The sequence below is a fragment of the Cervus canadensis genome, chromosome 27 (genome assembly GCF_019320065.1).
Source record: "Cervus canadensis isolate Bull #8, Minnesota chromosome 27, ASM1932006v1, whole genome shotgun sequence".
Taxonomy (NCBI): Eukaryota; Metazoa; Chordata; class Mammalia; order Artiodactyla; family Cervidae; genus Cervus; species Cervus canadensis.
This window is the reverse complement of record NC_057412.1, coordinates 4,803,895-4,817,086: the sequence shown is the minus strand read 5'-3', so window position 1 is coordinate 4,817,086 and position 13,192 is coordinate 4,803,895. Positions and strand designations below refer to the sequence as shown.

General features: G+C 40.3%; 1 protein-coding gene across 1 annotated transcript; it reads right to left on the bottom strand.

Moving 5' to 3' along the window:
• Positions 1–8,955: 8,955 nt before the first annotated feature.
• CLDN8 (claudin 8) lies at positions 8,956–11,099 on the bottom strand. Its single transcript, XM_043448874.1, has one exon. The coding sequence runs from the start codon at positions 10,877–10,879 to the stop codon at positions 10,202–10,204; it is 678 nt and encodes a 225-aa protein (XP_043304809.1). The 5' UTR covers positions 10,880–11,099; the 3' UTR covers positions 8,956–10,201.
• Between the last annotated feature and the right edge of the window lie 2,093 nt (positions 11,100–13,192).

The following is a 13,192-nucleotide window of genomic DNA, read 5'->3' as shown; positions in this document are numbered from 1 at the left end:
AGCACTCTGAAACTATTTCCATTAAGAAGTCAGTAGAATATGAAGTATTATTTTGAAGACAAGTATCCACAAACTTGATGAAACCATTGGCATTTACATCAGTTAGTGATAATCTACTTTTAAAAGATCCAGGATCAATGAAGCAGAATAAATTGCCCAGAACCAGACAGTGAGATATGTATGCATTTACAGCTTGATAAATAATGCATCAGTAAGCTACAGAGAATGGATTATTTAACAAATGGAACTAAAAAATTAGCTACTTGGGAAATTAAAAGTTTTTATTTGCTTGTTACCATGTTAAAGTACAAAAGTGAATTCTCTCTATGGAATAATATAGCTTAAAAGGCTAATGAAAATAATCAAAGTCAGTGGGCAAAATGAATTAAAAAAAAAAAAACTACATGTGTTGTTATTTAAGGGTAGAAATCAAATATACAACTTATGTTTGTTTAATCAATTTAAGCTTTTTTTCTTCACTTAGGTATTTACAAAATCTTTTAGTTAAACTTAAAATATGAAGCTTTTTTCAAGCTAACTCACACTTTTCACTTATGATTATTGATTTCCCCATTTCTTCCCACATTTTATTTTCATCAGAATTTAATGATCTTGTCTCGGATGTTTCCTCCACATTCCTGTTTTGATTTTTCTGCCAAGTCAACCATCTTCTGTTTTTTAATATAGTTCCATCCTTAAAATATACTCATTTGCATTTACTGATTTTTTTCACTATGAAAATATTTGCTCATTAAAAACTGGAAGCACAGAAAAATGTTTTAAAGAAAATGATAATCAGACACAGGTTGAAACATTTGAAACATTTTCTTTCTCTCCAGCCATTTCCTTTCACATGGGTGTTGGTTCATGTGTTTGTGTGTATGTGTGAAAGAAGAGAGAAACTACTAATCAGGGTTACGGTGAGTATGGAATTCTTTGCCTGTTTTTACTCTATTTTCATAACAATATTTAGGTCATTAAGGATTCCTTAGTAGCAGGAAAACATGAAGCTGAAAGAACAGATACACTATCATTTATTTAACCTTTCTCTGTGGGGCACTTAGAATGTTTCCAAATTTTCACCATTATAAGTAGTTCTCAGATGAAAGCAAATTTACAAAACATTTGGATACATCTCTGATTATTATCTGGAGAAGGAAATGACAACCCATTCCAGTGTTCTTGCCTGGAGGGTCCCAGGGATGGAGGAGCCTGGTGGGCTGCCATCTATGGGGTCGCAGAGTCAGACACAACTGAAGCGACTTAGCAGCAGCAGCAGCTGATGATTATCAAGCATAAATTTCTAGATTATGTCTTGGCCTGTATTGGGGAAATATAATTAGAAGCAAAAATCAAAAATCTTCCAGCCCAGAAAACCTGTCCACAAGAGTCACAGAGGAAAAAGAAAAGAACAGAGTTTCATTAATGAAAAAGCATTAAACCAGAATGTGACATGTATTAGAGGCAATCTGCTAAAGGATTGCAAAGACGGGAGGAAATCTGACCTTTCTATAGAGTTGCAAAGGTACCACCCAATGCATACCTATTTTAAGGGTAAATATTTAAGGATTCTTCAAGTAAAGGACTCACAGTGCCTCTGTCACAGATAGTTCATCCTAAATTAACCTGGTGATGAGGGTGACCATCTACGGTAGCTAATTTGCGTTATCCAGAGGAGAAACAAGATTCCCGTATCTTCATGGCAGGAGGTTGTTTTGTAACTTGGAACAAGATATCCAGTGAAGTTAGGTTCTTATTACTCACAGAAACTGGAAGATAGTGATGTTTACATTTCAAGGAGAAGTGGGCACAGCTACTAGAGAAAGATATTCTTGGCTGGTAGAGCTGGCAGGGAACTATCCAACTTTGAAAAGAATTTATATACATTCCAGCAGAGGAGAGGACACAAGTTTTTTTCCTAAAATAAATGCTCTAAGATAAAGGAGAGAAGGGAAATCTCTTCCTTTATTTTCAGTGAGGAAAATTAAAGCTCTTATATCTAATTTGTATTTTTCCTTGCTCCTGCTTTTATTTGACAGAAAATTCAAATTCTCTTTTTTAATTTCACTTAAATTTAAATAAAACACACCTCTTTTAAACTATGCCTTTGTTTCAAGAAGTAAGTCCATTTGAAAGGAACATTTCTCTTCAAGTTCTTTAAACTCCATTTTGTACCTAGAGTGGATTAAAGATAGCGCTAGATTATTTCTTGCTCTTCCCAGGAGAAGTGGAGTTTAATTTTCCTTCTATGACCCTGGAATATCTTTAACCAATTGCAAATGGTGGAAAGGACGCCAGACCTCCTAAAAGTATAGGTGTTTTTTCCCTTGGTTTCTTAGAGCCCTCAGCCACTAGACTAGATGTCTAATTACCTTGTTGGAAAGACATGGGTAAGAGACTTAAGACCACATGTATAGGCAGAGGAGCCCATCTGAATCACGACTTTTAGATATCATTGCCAAGTGCCAGGCAAGGAGCTGAGCTGCTGTTGACTCTAGACCCCAGCTATCAGCTGAAGTCAGTGCCCCAGGCCACTTGAGTGCCACCTGATTTCTTAATCCATGAAGTCATGATATATAAAATGGCTGTTAAGTCAGCAAGGTTTTGAATACTTCGTTACACAATAAGACAGAACCGATACTTTGGCCACCTGATACGGAGAGCTGATTCACTGGAAAAGACCCTGATGTTGGGAATGATTGAGGGCAGGAGGAGAAGGGGATGACAGAGAATGAGATGGTTGGACAGCATCACTGACTCAATGGACATGAGTTTGAGCAAACTCCAGGAGATAGTGAAGGACAAGGAAGCTTGGTGTACTGCAGTCCATGGGGTTGCAAAGAGTTAGACACAATTTAGCAACTGAACAACAACAAAGAATCAGATTCTGGGCTGAATGCAGAATCTTTTTCTGTCTTCATTCTTCTTTGGTAAAAGGAAAAGCACTGTATTCACTGTTAGATCATAGTTGGGCTGTGAGCATAGGCTTCTTCCTTTCGCTCACAGGATTTTTCAGCTATAAAGCTAGAGGGCAGTTTTATTTCTGAAGTGTTTCTACAGCTTAGCATCTAATAAATAGCAGTTCCTTCTTCAGAGAAGATCTCTGCACAGCTATGAAGAAATATTCAATATCTACCTATATCTCTAATTAAAAAAAAAAAATGTGTGAACACGCCCAATTCAGAAGAAACAGAGAGAAGATTATTCATTTACAATGCTTGCACAACTACATTCTTTACTAGGTTGCAGACAAGAAACCAAGAAAAAATATTCAACCTTGGGTTTCACTCCTTCCCACAGCCTCTCTCACACAGCCATTGCAAAATGCAGGGGTAACCCACGGAAGAAGCAACTCTGAGCAAAGTAGTTAATGATTTTAAAAGCTAGTAACCAAGAAGAAGGGTGGGATATTAGGAGAAAAAAACAAGAAAGAATGGGGTAAATGGAGGAACTATTTTTTGTTTATTTTACTGTTTTTCTGCCTGTATTAATACAGTTTATATTTTAAAAAAAATAAAAGAAAAGTCAGTTTTTTAACCCATTAGCAGGAAAGATGTATACATTCTTTCCTGAATCAGGAAAATGCTCAACTCTGGATTTTTTTTTTTTTTTTTGGTCTTTTTCTAAAAGTTTCTTTCTGTTTTCAGTATTTTCATATAAATTTATTGGCATTTGAATTTGGACAGGAGTCAGAAAAAGGAGCAGATAGTGGCTTTACAACAGGGAGCAGAGAGAGGATTTACAATTGAGGGTCACTTGAGTGATGCAAGGGAAGTCCATGAACCTCTTCAGACTTTTTCCCTCCCGGAATGGAGAGGAAGGGCCAGTCAGTGTACATCTGTCTCACAGCTGGGTGGAGCTAACGCTGAGTTGGGGCTGGCACAGAGAAAGTGAGGGCATGCAGCCGGGGTGGTGGCCAGGATAAGCAGCGTCAAGGATTCAACCACACCCAGTGATAAAAGATGAGAAGGGCATTGCAGATAATCAAATCGAGGAAAGAATTTCTGGATGACAAAGTCGTGACATGGAATCTGGACAGTATGGATCCCGAGACAGAAGATGAAAAGAAACAAGAAGCTGGAGGCTAGATTTTTAAATGTTTTCTTTTTGTTTGATTTGGTTTGGTTTGGTTTAGCTTTCCATGCTGAAGATGTCGAATATACCTGCAGAACTAGAAAGGCAGCAGTTTCGAACTTGAGGATCAACCTTGAGGTATCTGTAGTGGTTTCCGGACACTGATGTTGAGAAAAGTTCCAGAAGATGGCAGCCTGACCCACTTCAAGCCTCCTCTCCCATTCTTGTCCAATAAATTCCTTCTGTCTATTGCAAGAGTCATGGCGGACCAAAGTCCTTCTCCTTTCCAATTACCCCTCCTTGAAGTCTCTTTAAAGATTCATCATTTGAGTCTTTCCTCCAGATAAGCTTACTGAGACACACAGCTGCTGGATCCTGGGCTAGCCATAAAATGCCTTTCTTTGTCATTAACGCCAATGTAGTTTTGGTTTGAAATAGACTTACTGGGTTACAGTCTTTTATGGTCTTTCATTATCTTTACTTGTTAATTCACCATCATCTAGCTTCGAGGTTTGTGGTTGAAATACTTGTCAGAATTGGTAGGCTCTTCTTGTCTTGGCTGCAATGTAATGTCTTATGATTGGTGAAAGCTACATACTTTCATTTTGCCCTTGGAATTTAAGAATTTAACTACATTTAAAATTTTTTCCATTTTCTTAGGACCTCAGTGAGTACTTTTTATCTGTACGTTTGAGTCTTTTTTTTTTTAACATCAACTTTTTTTTAAGGTGATGTCCCCTGCTTTTACCTGTTTTTTCTCCCTCACTCTAAATTTGCCTTTTAGGTCCTTTAATTTGTTCTCCAAGTTCTTTATACTTTCCCTTCTGAGTTATATTTTTTTTCCATGTTTGATCTGTTTGGAGCTTGATCTTCCAAACCTCCAGTTTTTCCCCATAGCAGTGACCTCCCTCAAGTCTCCGCCATTCCCTTTAGACATTTTTAATACAAAAGTTATATGTTATTTTAGGAACGAGAAGCTGTGTAATCCCATGATGCAGTCTGCCTAGGCTCTTACAGACATCTGTTTGTTTATATAAGGCATCCTCTCATTTTCCCAGGAGATCTCTTCCTCAAAGGTCCCCCTGCCAGTTGTGGAGACTCAGTATGCACATCCTTTTTTTCTGATTGTTGAGTCCCATTTAGCATTCTCTTAAGTGACTCCAGGATCTCTTTTCTCATGGAACTTAAGTTGTAATTAGCAATAAGCTCACCCTAGGGTGACAGGGATTCTCACTGTTGGCTGGGGATCTAATGACCTGAAAGTGCTGTCTCTCTCTTGGGGCCCAAGGACATGCCTCTGTGTACCCCAGCTCTTGCTTTCTCCCTCTGTCTGTCTGTCTGTCTGTCTGTCTCTCTTTATCCTCACTCTCAATGAGAGAGCTCTCCAAGGCCCTGGGACGATGAGGACCCACCCTCTACATAAGTCTTGCACAGTTTTGCTGCCCTGACATTGCTGCCTTTGAGTCTACGTGCATGCGTGTGTGCACGCTAAGTCACCCAGTCGTGTTTGACTCTGCGACCCCATGGACTGCAGCCCACCAGGCTCCTCTGTCCATGGGATTCTCCAGGCAAGGCTACTGGGGTGGGTTGCCATTTCCTTCTCCAGGGGATCTTCCCAACCGAGAGATCAAACCTGGGTCTCTTCTGTCTCCTGCATTGGCAGCTGGGATCTTGACCCCTAGCGCCACCTGGGAAGCCCATAAGTATACAAATGCCACCCGCCCTCCAGGACTATTTCTGAAGCAGTTAAGGTCCCATTTCCCTCCCTACCGTTCTCACACCCAGTACGGGTCTTCAGGCCCAAACTCGGGCGTCTGCACCAGGAATCCATTGCCTCTCCGGACTCTCAGAATTGAACATAGCGCCTCTCTTTCCTCCCGGAATCTGGCAGAGCCTGAAGCTTCACAGAAAGCAGTTCTCTTTGCTCTGCCTGTTGGTTGGGTCAGTCCAGCTGCTGCTTGGCTCCGCTTGCTCGGTGGGATCAGAGTGGGGGCCAGGGGCTTGCTGGGATTCTGTTCCAGCAGCTCTGGGAGGCCTTCTCAGGACAAGGAAGGAGGCCTGGTGAATTTAAGACACGATGTTGGAAATACAATGGGAGGCTAAAACATTGTATATTTCCCAAGGGGAAAGGTAATGGATGTCAGGAACTGAGAAGTAGTAAGTTACTTAGAAGTTGGGAGAGAGAAGAGACAAGCTTAGGGGTAGCAAAGGCTGATGATGAGGGTGAGAGGGTTCTGTGACCAGTGAGTCACTGGATGGCTTGGAGCTGGGGCAATGAGATGACATTTATTGTGCAGGAAGCTTACTCTGGGAGAGATGTCTTTAAAGTAGGAAGAGTACAGGTTCTTGAATTAGGGGATTATATATATATATATCTTTGAGGCTCAGTGTTCTCCTGATTTCATCTGTAATCCATATGTAATTCATAGCAGTCTTAGAGGTTTGATGGGTAAAGACAGAAAAGATCAAGCACCTGGTATGTGTGTGCTCAGTCGTGTCTGATTCTGCAGCCCCATGGACTGCAGACTGCCAGGCTCCTCTGTCCATGGAATTCTCCAGGCAAGAATACTGGAACGGGTTGTTATTCCCTTCTCCAGGGGAACTTCCCGGCACGGGAGGGAACTGGCATCTCTGCATCAGCAGGCAGATGCTTCACCGCTAGCATCACCTAATAGGCCTGCAATGCAGACTACATTTCTTCCTCTTGCCCTTTCTTGTTAGACTGCAAACTCTTTGAGAACAAAAACTGTATCTTGGTCATTACCAAACACCTAACACTTAAGGTGGGCTTCCCTGGTGGCTCAGAGGGTAAAAATCTGCCTGCAGTGCAGGACACCTGGGTTTGATCCCTGGGTTGGGAAGATCCCCTGGAGGAGGGCATGGCTACCCACTCCAGTATTCTTGCCTGGAGAATCCCATGGACAGAGGAGCCTGGTGGGCTGTAGTCCATGGGATCACAAAGAGCTGGACACGACTGAGTGACTAAACACACACGTGACCCTTAAGATAATGTACCTTAATTATAGTTTTTGCAGTGTGGGAGGGGGTCATTTTGGAAACAGAGTCAACAGACGTGGTTCATGGTGGGGGCAGCAGGTGGTACAATATGAAAGAGAAAAAAGTCCAGCTGTAAAGTGAGAGCACAAAACTATATCCCTTACTTCCCTGTGATTTGTTTTGTACGTCATATGGTTTCTCCATAAAACTACATTATGAAACCTCCTTCTGCACATAATCTGCCTCCAGCCAAAGCACTTGCTAACCCCAGTGCATCTCTTTCAGGATACTGAAAAGACATTTGGCTTTGGAATTATTGTAGTTTCTGGACGTCTGTTTTATAACTGTTAGCATACTGGTTATACACTGATGTTACAGTATGATAAAGTTTGCTGTTAAGATTATAAAATAGATTTTCCTTCTTATCTCTCTTTATCTGCTAAGGCATTTGGATTTACCTTATGGGCAACTAAGCAGTCTTATAGATAATATGGGCAGGCCATGATGGCGTCTGATTTGCTTTTTTCTTTTTTATTGGAGTATGGTTGCTTTACAGTGTGGTTTCAGCCCATACAGTGACGTGAATCAGCGGTACACAAACACATATCCCCTCTCTTCTGGATTCCCCTCCCATCTAGGTCACCGCAGGGCCCTGAGCAGACTGCCCTGAGCGATACAGCAGCTTCTCATTAGGTTATCTATTCTGTATGTAGTAGTGTGTATACACCAATCCCAATCTCCCAATCATCCCATCCCTCCCTTGCATTTAAGAAAGAACTGAACTGGGAACATGGAGTGTAGCTGGAGGAAGGAGATCCTGCAGGTGGTTACAGAAGTCTAGAAGGTAGGAAAGAGAGGAGGCGTTAGTAAAGTGGAAAGTTGGAAAAAGGTTTCAGAGATACTCAACAGGTGAGTATCAAAAGGTTTTACTCAAGAAAAATCAGTAGTGTTATAATTCTCTTTAAGGGGAAAAAGATGCAAATAACAAACTGAGCTGGGCCATTTGGGAGAACTTTATAACTGAAAATAATGTTTGATTAAAGGCTGATATTTAGAAAATTGGATATATTTTTTCTTTTTTCTTTTTCTCCAAGATGCTCACTTAGTTTTTCTTTATTTCTGTTCTCATGAATGTTTTGACCCAAGAGGGCAGAATTGCCTAGGATAGATCAATATTTAGTTATTGGAAAATCACCAATCTCAGAAAAAAACACTAAAAGTTTTCCCAACTAACAGTAGTTAACCAAGTTATTTTCACATACAAAAATCAGTTCACAAGCTAGACATCGCTGAAGAAAATCTGCCTGCACCGAATAGAAAGTGTTTGGACTAAGAAATCAGACAGTCCTTATTTTCATCTCCTGACACTTACTGATTAGCCGATGAACTGTTCTGAGGGGTCCTCGTCTGTGAACTGAGCTAATCATGTCAGTCTTATAAGAGATTTAATGATATAATTCATAAAAAACAACAGAGGTCTTAGTTTAAAACACATGTGCCTAAAACATTACCCACTGTTATTAATTAACACTATTTCTCAGAGGCAGGGACATATTTCCCTATGGAAAGTTTGTACATAAATAGCTATTACATAATAATAATATTTGCAGGATATAGATTTTTGGAACCTATAGTATTATCTTCAAAAATTACAAATATATTATCAGCATCAAATACTAGTGTGTGAATCCAATCATGGTAAGCATATCATGTTAAATGATATATGATACTCTGTATTCTCAAAAATTAATGCTGAATCTATCATTATCTTTAAAATGTGATTTTGAAAGCCTTTTCTTAATTGCAAAGCTGAAAATATCAGGTTTCTAAAAACTCTTTACAAGTTATTAAAATATTTTAAAAATGAAGAAAAATGAAATATCAAATTAATATCAAAAGCACAATTTATTAATACAAAGGATATAAAGCAGATACACATAGTCGATTAAGCTAGAAAAATATATATACAAACTTTCAAATCAGATTAACAGTTCAGTCAAATCTGGAGGGAAACACAAAGATATAGTATACTTGTACCTTAGTAAAACTGAACAAAATTGGAACAAATGAAAATTTCACCTTTGGAAACTGAAATGACAATTTTGACTTAAATATCCACATATAAGAAGATGCAGTTCACAAAGGACAACTTGGTTTTATTTTTTTGGAAATCAAATAAAGAAATAAAATTTTTCTCTTCTGTTATTTATATTAATGAAAGTCCAAGGTCTCTATACAAATAGTTATTAAAATATTCATATATATATGTATATATATAAGATTTCTTGTCAAAATGCATCCTTCTCCAACCACAAAAACTTGAGGAAAAAAAATCTTCACTTTCTTAAAGTCTTTAATATTTCTTAGACTATAGCTTTATCTTTCTTCTTAGTATAGCTCTGGAAAAGCAGTTTGAATGCAAAGCCCCTTGACAAAATATCTGCCTTTTAAAAGGCGATCATTTAATATACAAGAAAAGGAAGGCCTCTGGAGAATGATGAGAAAGGAATTCAGATTTCTAACTCCTAGGCTGAAAAACGAGATATCAAAAAGCCATTTAGCTCCCTTTACCCTGCTGATTAAAGCTTTCGTTTTAACCTTCATTATAAATCAAGTGCATTCATCACTAAGCTGTTTTTAAACAATTAATATTAACCTTCTTCAATCTTACCCCTGGTTCCCCTGAAAAGCAATAGTTGAATTCTATTTGTTCAGTGTAATGAATCAGTGTTTCATTTAAAACAGAACTATATAAGCCTGTGTCTACTTAATGTGACACAGAAACGTCACTCTCAACTATATACATAACACTCTGTCATAGAGAAATCACAGTTATAAAAGAATTGTCTCTAACAATGTCATTTTGAAGTAACTAATAAAAGGAGAAAACACACGAACCATTTTAGAAAACAAATTGCTGTTCTTTCCAGAATAATCAAAGCAATGTATACAATTTGTCATTCACCTGAAATCGATGATAGAATCATAAAGAGCTGATGTAATTAGATCCTGTGAGTAATGCTGGGCAGTTAAGAACAGCCAATCAATGTTCCCTTGGGTCTCAGTTTTGGAAAGAGTGGACATCTATGTCACCTGGGTGGCTTTCTAGGTAGTTCAAAAAGAGACATAACTACACGTACTGACTTCTGGAGTACACGCTCGGCGACTTCTTCGCGGTGTGGTAGCTCTTCTGGGTTGTTCGGTGGGACGGGATGGAGTATCTGTAGCTACTGCTCTTTTCCTGGCAACAAGAAACACAACAGAACAGCGTCCCTCCGACGATCAGCACCAGGGCCGTGGTCCAGCCGATGTAGAGGGCTTCTCCCAGCTCCCGTTTTTGGGCAATGTCCACTATTGGGTTGTAGAAGTCTCTGATGATGGAGTTGGCAACCCAGCTCACGGGGATGAGCACCACGAGGCCTGTGATGATGAAGAGCACTCCAGCGGTCAGCAGAAAGTGACCTTTCACCGTCTCGTCGTCCCCCGCGCACCTGGTACACTGCATGCCAAGGACGGCCGTCATGAAAGCCAGGAAGGCGAGCACGGAAGCGGCACACATCAGTCCTCTGGCTGCCTGCAGGTCTGGAGAGAGAGCCAGCAGCGAATCGTAGATTTTGCACTGCATTCTGATGTTAGCATGCCTCATGCAACTCATCCACAGTCCTTCCCAGAGGTTTTCAAAGACCACAATGTTGCTTCCAATGAAGGCAGACACTCTCCACTGAGGCATGACCGTGACAGCCACTGTGCCCACCATGCCCACACCACCGAGCACCAGCCCGGCGATTTGCAGGGCGTAGGTAGCCATTCTCCTCCAGGTTGGGTTTTATCCGAGCAGACGCCTGAGCTTATGAGGCTGCTCTGAAGCCAGGTTCTCTGCGCCCCGAGGGAGAGCAGGTTTCCTGCAGTAATGAACTCAGAACTCAGGGGTTTTTTCAAATAAGAGCTGCTCGGCTACTTCTAACTAGATTAAATCCAGTGTTGGCTGGCCGAGTTGCCCCCAGCTACTGACTGTGGCGGGTAAAGTTACAAATCAGGTGGGGCAACTTTCTCAGCCAATAAGAGGGGGGTGGTAACTCAGGTGTGTCTAAGCCCACAAGAAATACTTGGAAGGACTGGACCTGCACATAAACATTCTTTGTACTTCTCAGTAGTCCAAGAAGACAGCAGTATGTTTACCTGGAGGCATAATTAAGAATGTTTGCACAATCGTCAAGAAATGTACCAGTCCCTTGAGATGTGAAAGCTGTACCTTGAACTGGCGATTCTAAAACTTTGAGTAAGGGCTGCTATGACCAAAACATAAACTGCAATCTTTGCCTGAGAATTTGCTAGGATTGTCAGAATGCCAAAGTGAAAGGAGATCGGGGGACTGATAGATTGCTCATACCTGAGAAACCACATTCTTTGGGACACATATGATCCAAGTGGTTGATTTAATTTCTCAGCGACTTCAAAGCAAGCTTGACTGGGGTGAAATCAGGGAATAGATCATGCCAAGGGACAAATAAGGCTAAAGTAATTAAATACATAGTCTTGTCCTCCTCCATGGCACCAAACACGTATTGTTTTCTTTTGAGCTAGGGAAACCACTCATTGGTATATACCTGATAATCTTAATTTATAAGGAAAAAAAAAAAAGAGAAAAAAAATCCATGTGATTCTCTTCTGGTTTCTTTTTCTGGATTCCTATGTAGCAAGTACTCACAATAGTAATTAAATGATGGCTTGACTTACAGGTTGCTATCTCCTTCTGCAGCTTTATCTTTTCTGTCTTCCTAGACCTAAGCAACTAGAATTCTGCAACTGGTGCAAGTTTTCAGTTCAGTTCAGTGGCTCAGTCGTGTCCGACTCTTTGCGACCCCATGAATCGCAGCACACCAGGCCTCCCTGTCCATCACAAACTCCCGGAGTTTACACAAACTCATGCCCATCGAGTCGGTGATGCCATCCAGCCATCTCATCCTCTGTCATCCCCTTCTCCTCCTACCCCCAATCACTCCCAGCATCAGGGTCTTTTCCAATGAGTCAACTCTTCGCATGAGGTGGCCAAAGTATTGGAGTTTCAGCTTCAGCATCAGTCCTTCCAATGAACACCCAGGACTGATCGCCTTCAAGATGGACTGATTGGATCTCCTTGCAGTCCAGGGGACTCTCAAGAGTCTTCTCCAACACCACAGTTCAAAAGCATCAATTTTTCGGCACTCAGCTTTCTTCACAGTCCAACTCTCACATCCATACATGACCACTGGAAAAACCATAGCCTTGACCAGACGGACCTTTGTTGGCAAAATAATGTCTCTGCTTTTTAATATGCTATCTAGGTTGGTCATAACTTTCCTTCCAAGGAGTAAGCGTCTTTTAATTTCATGGCTGCACTCACCATCTGCAGTGATGTTAGAGCCCCCCAAAATAAAGTCTGACCCTGTTTCCACTGTCTCCCCATCTATTTCCCATGAGGTGATGGGACCAGATGCCATGATCTTAGTTTTCTGAATGTTGAGCTTTAAGCCAGGTGCAAGTTTTAGGTGTATACAAATGGCTGGTACCTCTAAATAAAAATGTATAGGACAAAGTGACTATATTCAGCAAATCAACTAAATTTGTCAATTACACGTGTTTAATACCATGTCTGCAAGAGGAGTGGGATGTGCCTTGTGCTAAGTTGTATTCAACTGTTTCCTTACAGTAAAAGGTAGAAGCCTGTAAATGTAATGCATTTTTGGACTTTTTCTTCTCAAAATAATAATGATGACAGCAATGGAACTAAAACAAACATTCATGTTGATTTGAGGAAACTCCCCCAGCAGTTTTCTCCCAGAGGATACCTTGAATACACTGTCCTGTCTTTCCAAGATTCAAACTTTAGTTTCCTTTCATTTGTGCATTTAAAAAAGATCCTTTATTTACAATTTTACTTCTCTGCTTCCTTGTACTAGCTTAACTCAGGGTATGGAAGGGTGTGTTTCCTGCTCACTTGTTAAACTTTGAAAATTTAATGGTCCAAAAAATCTGAGTGGTTCATAGAGATATAGAGATTTAAAAAAACAGTACTTTTAAGGAGGAGGAGAAGTTGCTAAAGTAAACTGTCTTATAAAAGAAAAAAAAAAAAGGAATGTCT

Coding starts and splice junctions, on each gene's coding strand:
- CLDN8 (XM_043448874.1), bottom strand. CDS start 10,879: ATGGCTACCTACGCCCTGCAAATCGCCGGGCTGGTGCTCGGTGGTGTG.